The sequence below is a fragment of the Eumetopias jubatus genome, unplaced genomic scaffold, assembly GCF_037043125.1.
Source record: "Eumetopias jubatus isolate StellerSeaLion01/CBP00866 unplaced genomic scaffold, mEumJub1_p1.0 scaffold_5, whole genome shotgun sequence".
Taxonomy (NCBI): domain Eukaryota; kingdom Metazoa; phylum Chordata; class Mammalia; order Carnivora; family Otariidae; genus Eumetopias; species Eumetopias jubatus.
In genome coordinates, this window is record NW_028274811.1 from 128,709,429 (window position 1) to 128,732,079 (window position 22,651).

Genomic DNA, 22,651 nt, shown 5'->3' on the forward strand with positions numbered 1-22,651 from the left:
CCACTCAGGAAAGTCCTGGTCCCCCACAGAGCCTTACGTTCCACACGCTCTTCATGCTGCTGAGGTCTAGCTGCCCTGGACCAACTGCCCTGGACTAGCACAGCTGTCTCTGCCTCCCCAGGCAGGTGTTGGTGGCTGGCCTCACCTGTGGTCTCTGCGTATGCATCTGAGCGTAAGGACCAGACAGGTCGGGGTTTACTAACCCTGGGGTTGCCACGGCTTTGCTCTGAGGTCATCACTGAGAGTCTGAATTGGTTGGATAATTTTGAGATGGAAGAGAGACTCTATATCTGAAGTTAAGCTTTAATCATTCCTGAATTCAGAGACAGAAACTACGGGGTGGTTGTATCCCCTTCCACGGGTGGGGCTGTCCTGGGGGCTGTGCATTCGGTTCTTCTTCTAACATTTTCTTTTTTCTAATCCCAATAGCTTTTTTTCATAAGATTTTTGGGTATATTTCCCCAAAGCAATGGAGGCCTCATTCTGGTACTAATGTTTATTGAGAGGATATGAATATGCACAAGTTTCTGACTGATCCACCTTATTTGGTAAATACTGGGATCCTAAAACTTAAAAATATTTCTAAGTTTCAGAGGTGTGTGTTTGTTTGTTTTGTTTTGTTTTGTTTTGTTTTTTACTAATAATGGCCGAAATCTTAATCCACATACCACATTGTCCTTCCTTTCCTTGGGTCATAGATCCTGGAACTTTGATTTTTAGTGTAGTGTTAGCACATTCTCTCATCCTCTGGATTACCTGAGGTCTCTTCTTGATGAGCCGCCTCTATTTCCCAGACTAGACCTTGATTTTTTTCCAGCTCCCACTTCCCATGATTTGAGACCCTCTCTGCACATGCAAGCTGATAGCAATGGTGCAGCACGCTGGGCTTGCAGAGCCGCACGGGATGTTGTATTAGCTGCTGTGTGCCGGTGTCTAGTCGCCAGCGCACGGCCACTGCCTGAACCCGGCTTGCCTGGTCTTGGGGAGACACTGTTAAAAGTGTTTCACGCTAAGAGTTGAAAGCTCAGGAAACCTTGTTCACGTATCTTCCACCTTGAACTAGTTGAGGCATTTTTTCTGAACTATTTTAAACCCTAACAAGGCCCCGATTCATTGTTTTCTTCGAGCTCGGTGGTCCCTCTAGAGGCTGACCTAGTGACTGAGCCATCTTCCTGTATTTCCTTAGTAATTAACCCCTTGGGAGATGGAAAAATATACCATAATATGCATCACTTGATAGTCTTAGTGTCTGAAACTCTATTTTCATGTTGAAAGTTAGACCAAGTGAATTATGAGCCAAAAAGTACATTCAGAGACACTGAAGAAAATATCCAGAGGGAGATTCTAAGGGGAGACGATTGTCTATTGAAAGAGAAGAATATTCCTTTTCTTTTTTGTTACAAAATATTTGCACTTGGTTTTTTATATCTTCCATATCCTTCTCCTTTTTCTGCTCTCACCCAGACGTCTAGCCCTCATAAGCTTCTCTGTTTCTAGGGAGCAGTGAACGCTTACCTATCCCAAAATCCTAATCTTGACTGTAAAGTCCTTTCTATCTCCAGGAAATACAGCTGCTCGAGCAGGCTGGGCGCCTGCAGATGGAGCAGGAAAGGTGACACACTGAGAGGAAACACCCTCAACTAAGAAAGAGAGGAAACCATTTTTTTTCCCACAAACCTCTGACCTCCCTTTTCCTCCCATCCTTGTCTGTGGAGCCAGAATGCATGTGGTCATGCTGCACCTCTGTGTCTGAGGAAGCTGCCTGCCAGCCCTGTGGCTGGGGAGGCACCCCGCTTTCTCTCAGGTCCAGAGTGAGATGATGGCCCACTCTCCCCACAAAGCGGGCCTGAGCTCTGTGTTCTAGAGCCTTGCTAATTCCATGTAGGGTATCACTTCTGGGGAACGCCTGCTTGGGCCCAAGTAATAGGAACACTGAGGTCTGTGCTTGCAAGTAGCTGAGATCATTTCCACATATTGGACACTTTGCTCATTCACAGCGAGAAGATGGGGAAGTGCCCCATGTGAAGGTGTATCTGAGCCATTTTGGTTTCACTTACCAGCAGTCCCCACTCTGCTTCATCTTCGTGCCTCAGGTTTGCAGCCCCTGCTGTGCTGAAAGTGTAGGTTCTGAAGAGCTGTAGCGTGTTGTGCGTTTGTCTTTTCCATGACGAGAGCTGGGGAAGCTTTTACTGTCGCATATTGTATGTTCCCTGAAGACTCTCAGGAGGACTTGTTTTGGTTTTGATCAGGTGAACAGCTGCTTTGTGAAGCCAGCACAGTGCTGAAGTATGTCCAGGAAGATTCCTGTCAGCGTGGGATCTATGGGAAACTTGTCTGCACAGACTTTAAGATTGCTTTCTTGGGTGATGACGAATCGGCACTGGATAATGATGTATGTATGAGCTGCATTTGGCGGAGTTTGAGGGGAGCAGTGCATTTGTGGCCCTGTTGTCTTTTTTCCCAGCTCCTCAGTGACTCTACCCCTGCCCCCTACCTGCCAATACACATTAAACACAAAGGACAGAAGTCTTCACCACTAGATTGCTCTCTGTCCTCTGGGATCTCTTTTCAGTGGTGGGACCATTCTAAATTTCCCTCCAGTGCGTCAAGTCACGCTGGCTTGCATCTGACTTTGTAGGTTGACACCTTCAACTTGTTCTTAATTTCTCCTGTATTTTAGAACAGTACATATCACTCACTGGAATCACATCTCCCCAAATATACTAGTTCCCCATGTTTTCTGTATACTGAGCTGTCCCTCAAATTCAGGAATTGAGCTCGGTAATGAAACTGATGCTGAATGCAGCACTTGAATTTGGGTTTACTGTGCCCCAGTCGCAGTGTCCTCTTAAGACTCGTCCCTGCTTACGGAGAATAGGCAAGTGGAGTGAGGGAGAGGACAGCCCACGTCCTCGGGGGACGTGCTGTATGTTGATGCAAACTCAGTGGTCCCAGCCCGCCCCTGCTGCCTTGGAGTGTGGTCTCCTGCTCTGCTGTCTGCTCTAGTGGCTTGGCTCCTTGTCCCGTCCGAATACAGACAGCACTCACAGTGTTTTCTTCCTAAACGTGCCTTCCTGTAGCTGTCACTCACCAGTTTGCATTTGTGTAGAGAAATCCTAACCTCTCCAAGTGATTGTGGCATGGCCAGTTTGCCTGGGAGCAGCCCAGGAATGGCATGTCGTGCTTGGGTTTGGAAAAAAAAAGTGCTTACCAGCTTTCCTCGCACACTTCATCATCCCTTTCCTAGAGAATGTGGCCGGCTCCATTTCCCTGTTTGTTTTTTAGAGTATACACTCAATTTTCTCCACCGTTTTATTGAGATATAATTAACATATAACATCCTATTATTTTACGGAATATAACGTAATGATTTGATACATGTCTATTGCATAATGATTATTAGAATAAGTTTAGTTAACATCTCTTACCTTATATAGTTACAAATTTGTTTTCCTTATGAGAAGATCTTTCTTAGCAACTTTCAAATATATAATACAGTTGTATTAACTATAATCACCAGGCTCTATGTTACATCCCATGATTTGTTTATCATAACTGGAAGTTTGCCCCTTTTGACCACCTTCACCCATTTCTTCCACCCACCCCCTCTCTGTTTTTCCTAATGTGCAATTGGAAAATGGTGATTTGCTCTGTCTGTAAATGTTTAATAGGGCACAGAAAGGAGTCACAGTTGTTTCCTTTTGAATCTTTTAGGAAACCCAATTTAAGAATAAGGTTATAGGAGAAAATGACATCACACTCCACTGTGTTGATCAGATTTATGGAGGTAAGTATCTTTTCCTCTGGGGTGTTGCCAGCCTTTGGAAGTATGGTTGATAATGATAATATTTCTGTGGTCCTTCACAGTTTACTAAAATTTCTTTACATATTTGTTTAAATCAGTTTTATGGATTAGAAAATTGAGATGTAAAGTGGCTTATTCAGGGCCACTTAGCTGGAGGAGCTTGCACTTGAATTTGGAACCTCTTCTAATACTCTGCAGTGCCATTATATGCTAGATCATACTTGTGACTGTCCGTGTGAGGTGTGTAGGTTTTACTCTAAAGACTAATCTGATAAAGGTTTGTTGCACTGTACTCTGAGTCTTTTCTGCTAAGGGTCAAGCCTCTCTGTGCTTCAGTTCTATATTTTGGCAGTAAGGGCTTTTTCAGAAATCATTCAGTAGCCATTTAAGATGATCCCAACACCGGTAGGTGCTGTGCGGTTCAAATTCCGGGGCAGGGAGGGAAGTGTCAGGAGGTGCCCCTGGCCATAAAGCCAGGTCTCAACTGTCTTGACAGCATATCCCTAGTGACCCCCTTCCATCTTTTGTAATCTTAGCTTCTGGAGTCAGTCCATTTTGAGCTTGTCCAGAGGAATGAAGAACGCTGCCCATTGTCAGAGAGCCGGGGCCCCTGCTGACAGTTACTTCGAAGACAGCACCTTTCCTCTCACTTTTGAGAGGTGTGAATAGTCTACCTGTTTCCTCAGCATTAACTTTTTGCCTTATAACATGATTTCCCTTCTTGATTTCATCATCAATGTGTAGTGTTTGATGAGAAAAAGAAACCTCTCTTTGGACAACTGAAGAAATACCCTGAGAAACTCATCATCCACTGCAAAGACCTGCGAGTGTTCCACTTTGGTCTGAGGTACACAAAAGAAGAGGAAGTCAAAAGGGTAACTAGTTGCATGTATTTGTAGGTTTTCTTTCCCATCATGTATCACCACTAACTCTTTTTGCTTATATTGCATGAAGGTGGAGGGGGTGCATTTCACTCCATAAAGTTGAAATTGGCTTATAATCACATGCTTTGATTAGAATTGAGAGAGAATTTGGTGAAGCATGCCTGCGTATTATGTTGGCACATGCTACCTTTAATCCTAGAGTTCGTGATTGTTTTATTCCTGGAGCCTCGAAAGAGTGGGAGGTGATAAACCAGGGGCAGGAGGCAAGCTTCTTCTCCCACCTCTGACAGTCTTTCCAAAAAGTAGTAGTAGAGACCCCCAAGTCCTGGAACAGAGGAGTTCATATCTGGGAAGTTGTAGAAGTATGTGGGAGGAGGAAGAGGTACATGGGGCAGACGGGCAAAGCCGAGTTACCAAATGAGGCCTGTGATTTTGGACACCAAGGAAACTTAATCTGGTTGCTGCAGCAAATAGAAATATGTAACTGGAAGAACTGATTATAGTTGTCACTGTAACTTCTGCGACTCTGTTACTAAAGTATTGAAGGTCTCAAACTTGCCACTGTCCTGGTAAATCCATCAGGGGAAATGTGGAGAGGGGCTGGCTCACCTGTCGTTCTGGCTACAGTTGAGTTATACACAGTTACGGGTAACTCCTTGGTTTTCTTTCAGGGAGTGTGGTAGTTCAGTTAGAATAATGAACATGACTCCGGTATCTATTCTGAGCAGGAAAAGAGTGGTGTATATAGGGAAAGTACCTGAGAAGCCAGAAACTTCATTTTGAATGATGGTTTTAGCTATCTGTCCAAACATACTTTTGTTTGGAAACTTCAGACAAAAAGCACAATGGATTGATTTCTTTTTCTAATCTTCTAGGAGAAGGTCTTAAAGTCCACAAGTGGATCAGAATAGCTAAGTGTCTTGGTTATTGTCTGATATTAGCCCTATGTCTCTGATGTGTCAGATTTTTAGAGTATCTGAACATGGCACTTAAGTTTTTGTAGCACCTTGTTTTTGATAAATGAGACTATGTTTTAAAAATTTATCTAGAAATCGGGCGCCAGGGTGGTTGGGCACCTGACTCTTGACTTTGGCTCAAGTCATGATCTCAGGGTTGTGAAATCGAGCCCCACACTGGGCTCCACACTGAGTCTGATTAAGACTCTCTCTCCCTTTCCCTACCCCACCCCACACGCATGTGCTCTCACTCTCTCAAATGAATGGATAAATTAAAAAAAAATTTTTTTTTTAATTTCCCTAGAAATTCAGGGGTGCCAGGGTGCTCAGTCAGTTGGGCATCCAACTCTTGGTTTCAGGTCATGGTCTCAGGGTCATGGGATCGAGCCCTGCCTTGGGCTCTGTGCTTGGCACAGAGTCTGTTTGGGATTCTTTCCCCTCCCTCTCCGCTCCTTTCCCTTTTCTCTCTCTCTCTCTCTCAAATAAACAAACAAACATAAATAAATAAATAAAATCTTTAAAGTTTTCCCTAGAAATTCAAAGCTCTTAGTAGACCTGACAAAACTGTTAACATTCTATTTACTTGGCATTATTCCAAAAGGTAATATCATAGAGACCTCAGAGTTTACGTGATGCCCATAGGAGCCTATTAGCATGCTGGAAACCTAGACAGCTAAGTGTTTATCTGCCAAAAGTATGACTATACCCATTGTTTGGTTCTTTCCTAGATTGTCAGTGGCATAATTCATCATACCCAGGCTCCGAAACTGCTTAAAAGATTATTTCTGTTTTCCTATGCAGCTGCTGCACAAAACAATACAGGTGAGTGTCTTCTAGGTTCTAATTTGCAGGTAGGCAGACCCTTTAAATTCCTACCTGAAACTAGCAAGCAAAAACCCATCCATGAGTTTCTTTTTCCTCTTTCCTAGCAATTGATTGCCTCTTGCTTGGGTAAGTCATTCACGTTTCTTAAAAAAAAAAAGTTTCGGTGCGCCTGGGTGGCTCAGTTGTTAAGCATCTGCCTTTGGCTCAGGTCATGATCCCAGGGTTCTGGGATTGGGTCCCACATCAGGCTCCCTGCTCAACGGGAAGCCTGCTTCTCTCTACCCCCGCTCCCCCTGCTTGTGTTCCTGCTCTCTCGCTCTCTCTCCCTCAAATAAATAAATAAAACATTAAAAAAAAAAGTTTCTATTTTTTTTTTCCTGTGATCTTTATTGCTTTAACTTATCTTTTAGTTTTATTTGCTTTTTTTGTGAGGTATTATTGGTTTGGTTGTTTCTTACGAAAGATAAAATCAATGTATTATAACGGGGAATGTGAGACTGTAGAGAAAATTCAGACAAGTTTAAAATAATCCTGTTTGGTTTTTTTTTTCCACCTTAATGTATTTGATTTCATTTCATAATACTTTAGAGAATGTCTTGCATTCTAGAAAGCCTTTAAACAACCAGAACATCCTCTGGGGAAATGGAACAACAGTTGTACATAAGAGAGCACATCAGAAAGCAAATATGCTTACATAACTTAAATTCTAAATGTCTTCCATTCAGTTCACTGAAAAAGGGAGCAGTTTTTTAACTAAGAAACATTGGTCATTTGAATTCGCTATTAATAATGGCTAGCATTGTACAGTGTTTCCACAGATGTCTGTCTTCTTCTCTCCATCTCTCTCCTCGGTCTGTTTCCTCACTCTGCCGGTCAATCTTAACATCAGGTTGATGTTGAGTGACCCTGTGTGCTATGTGCTTTTCGTTAGGGAAGTGGCATGTTAGTTTAACAGCATACATGGGGCCTTCTGGAGTGTAGAGTTGAACTGCTCATTTGTTCAACATTTTTGAACGCTTGCTGTGGGTCAGGACTTGGGGATGGAAGTGGGTAGGACTAAATCCCTGTCCTTTATGAGCATCAAGTCTAAGCAGAGACAGCTGAGAGCTGTGTCCTTTGGTGGAGGGGCTGGTCACACTGCGGGTGGTGCGGGGAGGCTGTCACAGGGCACAGGCTGTGCTGGAGCCGATAGTGGAGGATGTGGGGGTGTCTGGTGGGCACAGAGGAGTATTTTAGGCAGCCGGGATCAGCATGTGCAGAGATGTAGATATCTGAGAGAGCAGGTTGCATTTTGGGGACTATGGTGACTTAGTAGAAAAGCTGTGAGTTTTGGAGTCTGTCCCACTTGAGTTCAAGTCCTTGCCTAGCTGCTCAGTAGCGGTGTGATCCTGGGGATGACACTAAATTTTGGGGGCAGGTGTTTTCTCATTATAAAAACAGCAGTGTTAAAGCCTTGGTTGAAGTGTTGTTAAGATTATAAATTGTTAAATCCATAGCACGTGTGGTACAGTCAATTAAGTGAGGGTTAATTGAAAGTATAACTGTATTATTCAGGGTGGATTATTTCAGAGAATTACACTAACTTAAGATAATGCTTAGCTCTAGCGTTAGACTGAACATAAAATTAGTTCCTTAATTCAGTAAGTTCATCTTAGAATGACAGATCCTTTCACTGTAGCTACACGTTCAAGTGCTGAGTAACTGGCTTACAACAGCTTGGTGCAATATGAGCTACACAAAATATGACTGATTTATGAATTACTGTAATTTATATAAACATCTACTGGGTTTACATTTGAAAAATCATACTCTATTTTTAAGAATTCTGTCTCTTCCTTATATCCTGACTCTTGGTCCAGACTCAGTATAGGATAGTTTCTTGGCTCCCCAAGACTATGTTGATCTGTGTTCCAACCCTTACGTTGATTGACTCTCGCCGTTTCTTCACCTAGTGGTGTTTTGTTTTGTTTTGTTTTGTGTGTGTGTCACAAGGCCCAGGATAATGTGGCATCTTCTATTCTATTTTCCATCTTTTTTTTTTAATCCTCTTTCCAACCCCCATTTTTTGAGAAGTAAATGTTATAACTGATGGATGCTAATTGAACAGTTAACTTTTGCGTTTAGTAGGGGTTTGTAGAGGTGGGTGCTTTGCAGCCTGAACATCTTCAGTTAGTTTCTGGCTTAATAATTCACAAAATATGCTTTGGCTGAAAGGTCCTGAATACTGTGACGTGGCATTTTAGGGAAGGACTTATCTGTGTTGCTAAAAGAATTATCTACTCTGAATAGGAATCTTACTATTATTTGTGTCCATGGGGAAATTTTTTTGGTGTTTATTACTTTATGGAAATCCTTTACAGCTGCTTGGGCTTGGATTCCAGTTCTGCCATTGCCTAGCTCTGTGACCTTAGGCAAGTTTCTTGATCTTTCTCTGCCACATCTGTAAAATGGAGGAATTAATATTACCTACCCTGTAGGATTGTGAAGATGGAGTTAATAAAACATAGTATGCTCAGAACAGTACCTGGCACATACTAAGTGCTATATAAGCTTAACCACTGTTTTTGTCATTATTCTTATTATCGTTTGTACTACGATCTGGTTTTATTTTAATAAAATAGCATGGGGGAGTTTTATCAAACACTGTTTTCCCCAGAATGCTTGGGTTTCTTTTTTGAAATGCACAAGGGCTTGAACTGATATGTGTAAATAGCTGAGACTGTTTTGGTGCATGTCACCCAGTGGTTTGTGGCTTAGGAGAGGACCAAGGACACATCTGGGCTGCAAGCGTAGTGCTCCTGGACATTTCCCCCTAATGCAGGGTGAGGGACAGAAGTCTCCATGACCATGGTGCAGTCCCTGACTAGCAAGCCCTGACCCTCACCACAGCTGTCTGATCTGGTGATGGCCGTTAGTAACTATGTCACACTGGAAAATCCTCTTGTTGGCAATGAATGCATCTGCAAATTGAAGGAGGATTTACATTCAGGGATCTGACATGCTATTCAAATGAGTTTGCCATCTTATGCACATATTGGTAGGGCTAAAAATATTTTATTATTTGTAGCATTTGTGCCAAGCCTGTCTTCTAGTGTTTCACAGGATCTTTCATGTTATATAAATTATCTCATGGTCAGATGACTGAAAATGGAGCTATAAATTACTTTTGCAAGGAGTGGAACAAGAACACCTCCTTTCCTCCAGTATAAAAAGACAGACCCTTCATCATAATTTTGAGTTAATGACAAAAAAAAAGGAACAAGGTTAGGATTAAGCAGTGAACTTGCTGTGCTTGGATAAAAATGGGCTTAATGAACAAAATTGGGGCTTACGGATCCACTTTCACGTCATTAAAATACCTGTACTTCATGACAAGACTTTCTTTTTAAATTTGTTTTGTTAGCCACCGATCCCAAGAACCATACGGTAATGTTTGACACACTTAAGGACTGGTGTTGGGAATTGGAACGGACCAAAGGCAATGTCAAGTACAAAGCAGTGAGTGTCAATGAAGGCTATAAAGTTGGTGAAAGGTAAGCATTCAGTGCTCTGCTTTTTTTTTTTTTAATGGCTTTATTGAGATTGAATTCACATGCCATACAATTCACACATTTGAGGTACACAGTATTTTGAAATCTATTCACAGGGTTGTGCAACCATCACCACAGTCAATTTTAGAATGTTTTCATCAGCCTCAGAAGAAACCTCATACCCCGCTTAGTAGTTGCTCCCCATGTGCCCTCAGCACCCCCAGCCTTAGGCAACCTCTAATCTACTTTCTGTCTCCATAGTTTGCTTAGTCTCAAGATTTCATATAAATGGAATCTGATAATAAGTGGTCTTTATGCTTGGCTTCTTCACTTAGCATAATGTTGTCAAGGCTCATCCATGTTGTAGCATGTAGCAGCATTCCATTCTTTTTTATTGCTGAATAATATTCCATGGTATGGATAGACCACATTTTATTTATCCATTCATCAGTTGATAGGCTATCATGAATAATGCTGCTATGAACATTTGTTTACAAGGTTTTAGGTTTCCAGTTCTCTGTGTGTGTGTGTGTGTGTGTATGCCTAGGTGTGTGTGTGTGTGTGTGTGTGTGTGTGTGTGTGTGTGTATGTATTCCTAGGATAGAATTGCTGGGTCATATGATAACTCTGTTTAACTGTCTGAGGAACTGCCAGACTGTTTTCCCCAGTGGCTGTACCATTTACACTCCCATCAGCAGCGTAGGAGGGGTCCACGTTTTCCATGTTGGTACTGTGCTTAAGAAACCCTTAAGATGTCCCTTAAAACATTCAAAAGTGAATTTGTGTCTTTTTTTTCCCATTGTATGTAGAGTCTAAGTGTAAAACTATTAGAGGCATTTTTGAATTTATATTGTATATTTGCTTTCCTTTTACTTAGCACTTCATTTATTCAATAAAAATCTTTGGCAGGGCACCTGGGTGGCACAGTTGGTTAGGCGTGCGACTCTTGGTTTTGGCTCAGGTCATGGTCTTGGGGTTGTGGGATTGAGCCCCGCATCAGTCTCTGCTCAGTGGGGAGCCTGCTTCTCTCTCTCCCTCCCTCTCTCTCCTTCCCCCTGTGTGCACACTCTTTCTCTCTCTCAAATAAATGGGTAAATCTTTAAAAAAAATCTTTGAGTGGCCACTGTGCACCAGGAAGTGTCCTGGCTACTAGAGATACAGCAGTAAACAAAGAGCCTAAAAATTCCTGCCGTCCTGGAACTTTCACACTAGTGGGAGGAAAACAATGATAGAATAAATGAGTGATCAGAGAGTATTAAAAGGTAGTAAGTGCTATGGAGAAAAATAGATCACAGGGGCTAGGGAGTGCTGGAAGTGTTGGTGGGGAGGGTTGGTCGGGCACAGGGGACGGTAGAGGCAAAGACCCTGAGGTGGAGTGTTGTCTGGCTTCTGTGAGGGAACAGCAAGGAGCCCAGGGGCTGGTGAGGAGCCATCAAGGGACAGAGTAGTAGGGGGTGAGGTCGGGGCAGAGGGAGGTGTTTGGATGGTGAAGGGGAGGAGGCTTTCAGCATTTATCGTGCAGTGAGGAAAAGGCAGAGGCATGATGTGATCTGACCTACATTTTTTTATTTTTATTTTATTTAAAAAAATATGTATTTATTTGACAGAGAGTGAGAGAGCACAAGCAGGGGGAACAGTAGAGGGAGAGGGAGAAGCAGGTTCCTCGCCAAGCAGGGAGCCGGATGTGGGGCTTGATCTTGATTCTAGGACTCTGGGATCATGACCTGAGCCAAAGGCAGATGCTTAACCATCTGAGCCACCCAGGCGCCCCTGACCTACATTTTTAAAGGCTGACTCTGCATAATACTTTTTTAAAAAAGATTTATTTGAGAGAGAGTGCGCACGTGCACAAGCAGGAGAAGCAGAGGGAAAGGGAGAATCTCAAGCAGACTCCCCACAGAGCGCTGAGCCTGACGCAAGGCTTGATCTCACAACCCTGAGATCATGACCTGAGCCAAAACCAAGAGTTGGATGCTTAACTGACTGCGCTACCCAGGCACCCCTGCATAATTCTTTTTTAGAAGCTTGAATCTTCTCATTTTGGAACATACTCTTCAATATCCTGCTAGCAATTTCATAAAATTTGTATTTCTTTTTTTTTTTTTAAGTTTTTTTAATGTATTTATTTGGCAGAGAGATACAGAGAGCACAAGTAGGCAGAGAGGCAGGCAGAGGGAGAGGGAGAAGCAGGCTCCCCGCTGAGCAGGGAGCCTGATACGGGGCTCGATCCCAGGACCCTGGGATCATGACCTGAGCCGAAGGCAGATGCTTAACCGATATTTCTTTTTAAAAGAGATTTTATTTATTTATTTGACAGAGCACAAGCCAGGGGGAGCGGCAGGCAGAGGGAGAGGGAGAAGCAGACTCCCCATTGAGCAAGAAGCCCAATGCAGGGCTTGATCCCGATGTAGGGCTTGATCCCAGGACCCTGGGATCATGACCTGAACCAAAGGCAGGTGCTTAACCAACGGAGCCACCCAGGCCTCCCCAATCTCAAACATTTATAAACTTAGCTCTCCTGACAGCACAACCCGGAATGACAGTGGGGAGGGACCTGCAGAGCAAATGTCACGGCCCCATTCCTGCCCTTCTCCTCCTCCCCGCTCTTTCCAGTCACAGGGCTTGAAAACGGAAAGCTAGCTCTTGCTCAGAAAGAGGTTAGAAACCCCTGCACCTAGGAGGTGATAGTTTGTAATATGTTGACGCTGATAGAAGGCGTCCCCATTCCGATAATTGTTTTTATTTTTTAAAAAATTTTATTTATTAGAGAGAGACACAGCGAGAGAGGGAACACAAGCAGGGGGAGTGGGGAGAGGGAGAAGCAGGCTTCCCGCGGAGCAGGGAGCCCGACGCGGGGCTCGATCCCAGGTCCACTGGGACCATGACCTGAGCCGAAGGCAGATGCTTAACATCTGAGCCACCCGGGCACCCCCGAGAATTGTTTTTAAAAAATCCTGTCACATACTGATTAAATTCATTGGTATTTATTTAGTTGTCAGCATCAAAAATATACCTGGTAGAAAAGGCAGGTGGGGAGGAAGGTTTTAAAGGTTTATTTATTTCAGAGAGAGCACAAGTGTGAGTGAGTCTGTGAGGGGGAGAGAATCTTTGAGCAGACACTCCACTGAGTGTGGAGCCTGAAGTGGGGCTCGATCCCAGGACCCATTGGATCATGACCCGAGCTGAAACTAAGAATCAGATGCCCAACTGACTCAGCTTTACCCAGGTGCCCATGGGAAGGAAGCTTTTAATTAGTGGTTAGCAGGGAAAATGGGGCTTTGGCAAGATTTTAGTTCTGGGAGCACTCAGCGCAAACACATATCCCTGGGACGGCCCTAGCCGTACATACAATCCCCTACCCTTTTCTGCCCTGTGGAGAAGATACAGGGCAAGTTGTGCTTTGTTTCTCACCTGGACCACTGTGGTGCTGCCTACATGGTCTCCACCACCCACTCTGGTCCCCCAGCATCCATTCTCTGTATCTACAAGGCCTTTCATGGTTTGACTCCTGCCTGACTCCCCCCTCTACCTTCCTCTGACCATACTGACCCCCTACCATAGGCCTTGCCTGTGTGGTCTCCTGTCTGGGATGCTCCTTTTGCTTTTTAGCAGCACAAGGGTAGTTGTTTCCATCTTACTTGTCAGATCTTAGCTCAGGTGTTACTTTAGTAGGGAGCCTGCCCAAGACTAGGTCAGGTCTCAGTGAGAGCTTTCTTTGTGCTCATGCCTCTCCTCACAGCACTTCCTATGATTGTGAGTTTATTTTTATCTGTGTCACCATTTGGAAATGTTTGTTTCTGCAACCTGTCAACTCTGGAGAATCAAGGACCCTTTTTTTTTTTTCATCATTATATCCTCAGTACCAAGTATAGTGCCTGGTTTTTTTGGTTTGGTTTTTTTTTTTTTTTTTAATTTTATTTATTTATTTGACAGAGAGCACAAGTAGGCAGAGTGGCAGGCGGTGGGGGGGGTTGGGGGGCGGTGGAGAGGGAGAAGCAGGCTCTCCGCCGAGCAGGGAGCTGGACCCGGGGCTCGATCGCAAGACCCCAGGATCATGACCTGAGCTGAAGGCAGTCACTTAGCCGACTGAGCCACCCAGGCGCCCCTAGTTCCTGGTTTTAAGAGGCATCAAGAAATAGGAACCAGAATGAGTAAAGTAATGAAAGCCCTTCCTCCAGTGCTTAGCGGGCACTCCAGTCAGTTTGGATAATAGGAAACTGAGCGTCTACTTCATCTTCTCCCCAGGTCAGAGCTGGCTATTCCAGTACCTGTCTTCCCTCTCCTGAAAAGCCTTTTTTCTGCCATCCTGCCTCCCTGTCAAGGTATCAGAAGGTCCATTACCCTATGGGCGTGTGTCACACAGGCCTGTGAACTGATGCTGCCCCAGGAAGACATTGCTGGCCTGCTGTTGTCCCTCTGAGGGTTTCCTCACCCTAACGAAGGCCTAGCCTTTATTATTCCTTCAATAATAAAGTCGTCCTGTAGTTGGAAAGGCCGTTGACTTTGTGTTTGGAAGCTCATCCTGATGAGTAGAATGACTGCTCTCCAAGGAGGGAGGGTTAGCTGTTTGTGGACATTGGGAGCCTCACAGCAGAGAGCCTGTGGAACCTCCTAGTAGTTTGCTGGGACAAGAGAGGACATCTCAGACTCCTCTCACTGGTGCAGAGCTGTCCATCTCTGTGCAGCCTCCTTTCTGGAGCCAATTCATGCTGCATATGCTAATACACTTGGTTCTGACATTTTCCCCCCCTTTGATGGAAGATTCTTTATAAGAGAAAATTAACTGGCTAACCAACATGGTAAAAAATTCAACCTCACTAGTACTAGAAGGGGAAGACATGCAAATCTTTAAAAAACCTTGTGGCCCCAGCTCTGCAGAATGAGCTGAGACTCAGGGCTAACCCAAACCCGCAGGTAGCTCTCCTGTGAAGGCGGAGAAACTGTGGTCTGTTGGTGTGTTGCTGGCGCAGCGCTACTTCCACGGTCATCCAGGGATTAACATGCAGATTCTGATTCAGTGGGTCCGAGGTTGAGCTGGAGAAATGTGCTGTCCAAGTGATGCTGCTGCATACTTGGAGTAGCAGAATCTTCTAGAACAACAGCTGTCATCCTCCTTGTACACTGGGGAGCTCTTGAGCTTCGGATTTTTTTCTTCAAGCTTCTGATATACTTAATAGTTCTGTGGGGGGAGCCTGGACGTAGGGAGGTTTTTAATCTTCCCGTGTGATTTTAATGGGCAGCCTGAGTTCATTGATATGTGAAGAGATTTTTTGGGGAGGGTTTGTTTGTTTACGTCAGTGATAACACCTGAAGAAGGGATACCTTACCACCTATGCATTAAAACAATTTTGATGGTTTGAAGTATCTTGTCCTTGACCAGTGTTTTTCAAACCTGGTCCTACGTTAAAATATAATGAGAGGTTTTTTTCTTTTTAATTACCTTTAAGATTTTTTTTAATGGAAAATTTCAAGCAGTATAAAAGAGACTATGATAGATTCCCTTTTACCCATCAGCCCCCCTTCAACAATTATTAACTCATGCCTAATCCTATTTTCTCTGTGCTTCCCTTGGATTATTTTGAAATAAATTCCAGACCTCATCACATTTCATTCATGAATTTTTCGGTATACATCTCTAACAATTAAGAACTCTTTTTATAAATATAACCATAAAACCATTATCATGCCAATGAATCATGGAACCCTACATCAAAAACTAATGATGTAATATATGGTGATTAACATAACAATAAAAAATAAAAAAAACCATTATCACGCTTTTCAAATTTAGCATTAAAATCCTCAGTATCATTCAGTAACATAAGTCAGTGTTCAAAAATTTCCCCATTGTTTTTATAAATTTTTAGAACAATTTTTCATCTTTTTATCCATTTTATCATTAATGAAGACTCAGTGATATTGATTATCTTGCAATTGATTGATAGGTTTCTCAAGTCTCTTAATCTGTAGAGCTTCCCACCATTTGTTTTCTTGCAATTTATTTGAAGAAACCAGGCTATTTTCTGATTGTTGCCTATAATCTGGATTTTGCTGGTGTTTAAAATGGTGCTCCATTCCCTAGGGATTTATTAGATCTAGGGACTTGATCACATTCAAATTCCAACCTGTTCAACTTAGAAAGTCCATCTGTCCCATCACCTGATACTTACAGGACTGACTTCAAACATGCAGCATGCATACAGGTACCATCCATTTTTTTCCATTGTAGTTCTTACACCATAGACACCTTCTTACTTCCCTTGAGGCTTTATATCAAGCTCTTTGAGTGAAAGGGTTTTCCAGCTCCACAGTGATTCAACTTAGCAGGTTTCTTATTAATAGAAACCTGCATTTGCTAACTAGAGGAAGAGGTGGTGTCTCTGTATATCTCTTGATCTTTGCAACTCTGAAAACCTAACTTTCCCACTTCCTACCACTTAACAGGTCATTTTTAGAACCTAAATTTTCTCATACAGAAACTGAAGCCATACTGGTTGGGTTCAGGTCATAGCTCTACTAATGCTTACTAGCTGTATAATCTGTGAAGGGCCTTAGTGGTGCTCAGTTTCTCTAGCTGTGAAATGGAATAATAGTACATACCTCATAGAGTTGTCAGGGTAAAATGAATAATTGTATTAAGGAATTTAAGTCTGGTCTACAGGAAGCAGTTAAATGTTTCTTGTCAGAATGCTTGATAAAATGTCTAGGCAGCAGTCATTGTAATTACTGGTTTTTATATTAACTGACTGAAAACATGGGTGCTTAATTGCCCCTATGTGATGAGAAAGAGCACTCCCAATTTTGAAATTCATATACTTGTAGGTATCATATATTCCAGTCCCCTCATTTCATGGATGAGGAAACAGACCCAGAGAAGTGGGGTAGCTTACTTAGGGTCACACAGAATCAGAGGAAGAGCTAGGATTTGAACCGAGAGTCCCGGCTGATTTGGCTGGAGATAGTTCGTCTGCACTGGTTCTTCTTAAGAGGGAAATAAGGTTCGTGTCCTTACTACTGTGTTTTGCTTCCTCACTTCATTAAAGTTGAGCCTTCATATTTAATGACTTACTCCAGTACTAAAACTGATGACATCTCTTTCTTCTAGATTGCCAGCATACTTTGTTGTCCCCACCCCTCTTCCTGAAGAGGACGTGCGATGCTTTCAGGGTCGTGGCATACCAGTGAGTACATCTGGAAACCCTAATAGCCATGGGTTGCTCATCAGCCCATTCTGGCAGATTATTCTATTTAAAGCCCTTGGCTTTGGTCCTCCGTCCAAAAGGGATCCAGAAATATCTCAGGGGCTCACTAAAAGAGTCTCTCAGACATGAGGCTCCCTGGGACAGCTCTGAAGTTTTCACAGATGCAGTAGAGTTTTTAGCAGAAACATCGTAGAGATTGAAGAGGATTACAGATCTGCCTAGTGTTGAAAGCCAGCCTGATTTTGCACCTGAAATCATTTTGAGGCTGAGTCCCCCGCTCGAAGGGTAGTAGGGTTTAAGATTCTTTTTGGCCCCACTATTAATTTTTGAGTGCGTGTGGCCATTTTTTCTCCCAGAGACAACATAGAGAGTTTACTTAGTTTTCACAGAATAGACTGGGATGGGAGCCATATTTAATGTGTTACTAATCAAAGAAAGCAAGGCTCTGGCAGTTACTCCAGTTTCTAATTGGTGGTTGGGAGTTGCCAAGCCTTCAGGGAATTTAGTAAGGAATGAGAATTACAAATAAATGCTGTACTGTGCCCATGGCTTGTTCACGAAAAAGGTCACTCCTGGATGGGAGGCAAGATGTTTAATAAGGGTCACATGTAGGTCCCATTGTAGGCAGGGCAGGTAATGAGCTTGGCCCTTGCAGTGAACCAGAGACCATCCACCTGAGTTAAGGGGGAGGCTGCTTTTCTCTGCCAGCCGGTTTGTGCCATGTGGAATATGGGCCTGGTCTTGCCAGATATCCTGATTTCTCAGGAGAAGCCAGAGATAGGGATTTTTATGTGAGTTGTGACTTTCCCCAATTTCTAAATGTATGCAGTTGATTCAGATGTTTAAAAAACAGGTCTTTGGGCTAGAGTTGGCTCATGTCCCATTAGTTTGTAACCTTTGCTTGAGAGCAGAGGTTCTTATACTTTCTGATCTCAACACTCTATACTCTAAAAGGTTATTGAGAATTTCAAAGACTTTTTTTATGTGGATTATATTGTTTGATATTTGCCATATGGAAAAACAAAAAATTTTAGTTTATTTTAGCAATAAGCTTACCACGTTAGTGTAAATAGCATATTTTTGTGAAAAATAGCTATTGTTCAAAACAAAAACATAGAATAGCAGTGTTGTACATTTTTAAAAATGAAGACCACTGGATTCTTAAATCTACCTCTTTGATTCGGTCTGTTGTATGTTAGGGTTTGGTTGAAGTACGGGAAGAAAATCCATCCTCACACAGATCCATATTTGGGAAAGGGAGGAATAGTTATTCACCTTTTCCGATAATTCAGAATATTATTCTTTGATGGTGCACCAAAAAAAATGAGAAGTGGTGGTTTCATCAAGGTTAATTGCAATAAGGAATCTGAAAACCTAATCAATGAATTTTTCATTCTTTGCTAAATTAAAATCCATGGGGGTCTGTCTTGTACTTGGAATAGATCTTAAAACATGCATGATTTTTTTTTTAAAGATTTTATTTACTTATTTGACAGCGAGAGAGGGAACACGAGCAGGGGGAGTGGGAGAGGGAGAAGCAGGCTTCCCGCTGAGCAGGGAGCCCGATGCGGGGCTCGATCCCAGAACCCTGAGATCATGACCTAAGCCGAAGGCAGATGCTTAACGACTGAGCCACCCAGGTGCCCCAAAACATGCATGATTTTATGACCTTTTATAGTGGTCTTTTGGAAAGTGTTGGTTCACGGGGTTATAGTAGTATGTTTCCTTATATAAAAATCACACTCATTAACATCACCCTTGTCTCATCAGAAAAATCTGTATGTTTTGGGAAGCTGTCTAGGTAGAGGCAGAGATTAGTTTTCCACAGTTCTAATTTTTGCATGAAACTTCAATTTTTATCATTTACAACAATTTGTCAGTTGTTTTCCTTGAAGTGATAGGGTCACTTCATTTTTTGTTTTGTTTTGAGGATGAACACCTGCCACATACCAAAGTCTGAACACCCAGTGTTTGACTCTCACTCATTCTTTGAATTCCATGAAGAGAGCAGCTAGTGTAGCAGCACTCAAGACATGCAGTGTATTTCAGTGCTTATTTCCCACTCCATCACGTCAATTATAAAGCTTGTTAATATTAAATATCAATCTGTAATGGCCAAGATTAATAAAACTAGTAATTTTTCGTCTGCATTAAGGACATTCTCAAGTAGAACAATTTCTTTTTTCTGCGAGCATGTGGCTATGAAGAATACAGTGGTGACCAGTGCCATCTGGGAGCGGTGCCTTGAGTGGTCCAAAGGCACCCGCACTTTTACCCACCAGGGCTTTGGCACCCTCCGTGCAGATGTCAGCACGGTGAAGAGGACAAGTTAACTCTTAGTATTATTCTCAGGCCACCTGAAAGGGTCTTGGGGAACCCCCCCATCTATAGACTACATTTTGAGAATCACTGTTTTCAAACAATGAAAATGAGGGTCTTCATTCTTTAACCTTTCAGAGATGAATTGAGGAAAAGAGGGTGAGCTCTGTGGGAAGAAATAAAGATGAATGGTCTACACATGTGCGAGTGGGCTGCCTTTCCATCCAGCGTTGAAATTTCGATACTGTGTTCTAGCTAGGCCTTGAGGCAGAGAAGTAGAAAATATTCTGATGAGATCTGAGTGGGGAGCCAGCAACATAACTTCTTGGTAGAAACAGTTAGGAAGGTGTTCTCACTTTTTTTAGATCTGTCCTGAAAGTTGTTAGTGGAATTTCCATGAATGGACAACATTAAAATATTACACAAGATGGAATTGACACATTTACCCAGGGAACACAGAGCTCTCCATACCCATAACATAAAATTTACCACTAGTGGCATTTATTGTATTTACAATGTTGTGCAACCATTACCACTTTCCAGTTCCAGAACATTTCCATATCTCCGTGCCTTTTTTTTACCCTGACTTTTCAGCTAGTGTGTTTATTCTTGCCTTTACTTATTTTCAGTGAAGACCTGCATCATTTGTAGGTTCAGTCATATCCTTACGGCCATTCTAGCGACCTTGGCCTCCTCTACCCTCTGCTGTTCTCCAGCCCCTGAGTATTGATCTTTTTTGGCTGTGGGGCTAGTGAACATTGCTAAAGATTATTCAAACCAAACAGCAGAGTGTTACTGAATGGGTTATGGAAAAGCCATATGTCACCTTGCCTCAGTTGGGCCTTTCTTCTGCTCAGCAATCTGTTGTTTAACTCCTTTTGGATCCTGTATCATTCTTTCCTAGGGCTGGTATAAGCCATTTTTTCATTCTCTTTAAGTTTGTAATTCCATTCTTAATTTTTACACCGAGAGACAATATTTCCCCTACTTCTGTGGGATTGTGGACAACCCTCGACAAGACCTCCCTCGGCTTTCCCCTTCACCTCCTGTTGGTTTTTCTCTGTGCTCTTGTTTCCTTCTCCTGAATCTAAACAGCTGCCTGGCTCTTGATCTCATCTGCCCTTGCTTTGTCAGGAGCCTGCTTCCATCAGCCTTCCCCCCTCCCCGTGGATCTTTCCTGGTGTTCCGCTCTACCTGAAGGCACACTCAAGCCTCCCCTGACCTGAAGAAGCCCCTCGTTAAGAGTTAAGCTACTGTCTTGTTCTCCCTCCCAGTACTGACAAACATCTTTAAAGACTCTGTACTAATTTTCCTTCCTTGACTCTCTCATTTCTTCTTGCACTGTGACTTTTACCCCCTACTCTGCGACGGACCCTCCAGAAGTAGTCAGCGGGCCTTGTGCATCCCCTTTGCCCATACCAGCACTGCCCACCCCCCACCCAGTACCAGCACTCCCCCATACCAGCACTGCAGGTTTGACACTGATTAGGGTCTTGACCTTTTTTGTGTCTAAATTCTTGTCTTGCTTTGGACACACTGTGCTTTCTGGGCCCTCTGACCTCTTTAATAGTTTCTTCCTTCTTAACGCTGCTTTCTAGCATCCAGTTGTAGATGTTCCCCTAAAGTTCTGTCTTGGGCTCTGTTAAGAAAGATAACCTTAAGGGCCAACATGGCCGCCGCCGCCGCGGGGCAGCCGGGGGGAATCCACCTGCATTGGCACCCTTGTTGGCCGGGCGGCCGCAGGGCCCAGAGCACCGGAGACCAGGGTTGGGGCGGCACCGTGCGGCGGCCATGGGGTCACGTTAGAGCGTCCCCCGGCGGCTGTGCCGAGGGCCCGGAGCGGCCAGCGGAGCAGGGGGGCCAGAGGGAGGGAGGAAACCTTCCTGCGAGTGCGAGCCAACCGGCAGACCCAACTGAATGCTCGAATTGGGAAAATGAAATGGAGGAAGCAAGATGAAGGGCAGAGGGAAGGCTCCTGCATGGCCGAGGATGATGCCGTGGACATTGAGCATGAAAACAGCAACCACTTTGAGGAGTATGAGTGGTGCAGGCAGAAGCAGATACGGGCCATCACTCTCCTGGAAGGTGGTTTCTGAGGCTCTGGCTTCGTCATGTGCAGTGGCAAAGAGAATCTGGACAGCGACGCTGACCTGGATGTGGATGGGGATGACACTCTGGAGTATGGGAAGCCGCAATACACGGAGGCTGACGTCATCCCCTGCACAGGCAAGGAGCCTGGTAAAGCCAAGGAGAGAGAGGCAGTCCTAAATGGCGGCCCTCCCAACACACGCATCACGCCTGAGTTTTCTAAATGGGCCAATGACGAGATGCCATCTACCAGCAGCGGGGAGAGTAGCAAGCAGGAGGCCATGCAGAAGACCTTCAAGAATAGTGACATCGAGAAAATCACGAAGATTCAGCTGTGACCACATTTGAGTTCCTGAAGGCTCGGATCAGGGAACTTGAACGGCAGCTATCCCATGGGGACCGTTACAGATGCCTCATCTGTATGGATTCCTCCTCGATGCCCCTAACGTCCATCCAGTGTTGGCATATGCACTGCGAGGAGTGCTGGGTGCAGACCCTGGGTGCCAAGAAGCTCTGCCCTCAGTGCAACGCCATCACGGCGCCCGGAGACCTGCGGAGAATCTACTTGTGAGCTAGCCACCCCTGGTGGGCTGCGCCTCGAGCAGCCTCACCTGCCTGCCTCTGTGAGGTGACCCTCCCCCCCTTGTACATACTTGCACACAGGTTCCCTGTGTACATACATGCGCGCGCGCACACACATATACACACACAGGACTCTGGAGCCAGAGTGGAGGCTGAGGCCCAGGCCCTGCCTGCTGGCTGCCACCAAGACTGGGGACCATACCTGTTCCAGGTTCTGTCCCCAAGGTGGGGCAAGGAGGTGGAGGTGGGGGGGAGTAGTGGGGCAAGGCTCCTGAGATCCAGCCCCCAGACTGACAGACGGACAGACAGACATGCAAACACCAGACTGAAGCATATGTAATATAGGCTGTGTATGTTTACAATGTTGTGTGTAAATGGGACAACTCCTCACCCTCCACTCCATCCCCTCCCCTTTGGTTGTAAGATTTTCTTCTTTTTTTAAGAACACCTGGAAGCAGTG

The 22,651-nt window shown here is 44.0% G+C and overlaps 1 protein-coding gene and 1 pseudogene across 2 annotated transcripts in view; both read left to right on the top strand.

Moving 5' to 3' along the window:
• Window positions 1-22,651, top strand: part of MTMR12 (myotubularin related protein 12) — a 68,423-nt gene that overhangs the window by 26,654 nt on the left and 19,118 nt on the right. For both annotated transcript variants that reach the window (XM_028097954.2, XM_088023528.1), the window contains exons 3-8: window positions 2,250-2,392; window positions 3,715-3,787; window positions 4,550-4,680; window positions 6,374-6,467; window positions 9,874-10,003; window positions 17,106-17,181. In XM_028097954.2, the coding sequence (XP_027953755.1) occupies window positions 2,250-2,392; window positions 3,715-3,787; window positions 4,550-4,680; window positions 6,374-6,467; window positions 9,874-10,003; window positions 17,106-17,181 (647 nt within the window). The remainder of the gene's footprint in view (window positions 1-2,249; window positions 2,393-3,714; window positions 3,788-4,549; window positions 4,681-6,373; window positions 6,468-9,873; window positions 10,004-17,105; window positions 17,182-22,651) is intronic.
• LOC114204893 (E3 ubiquitin-protein ligase RNF220 pseudogene) lies at window positions 19,404-22,180 on the top strand (annotated as a pseudogene).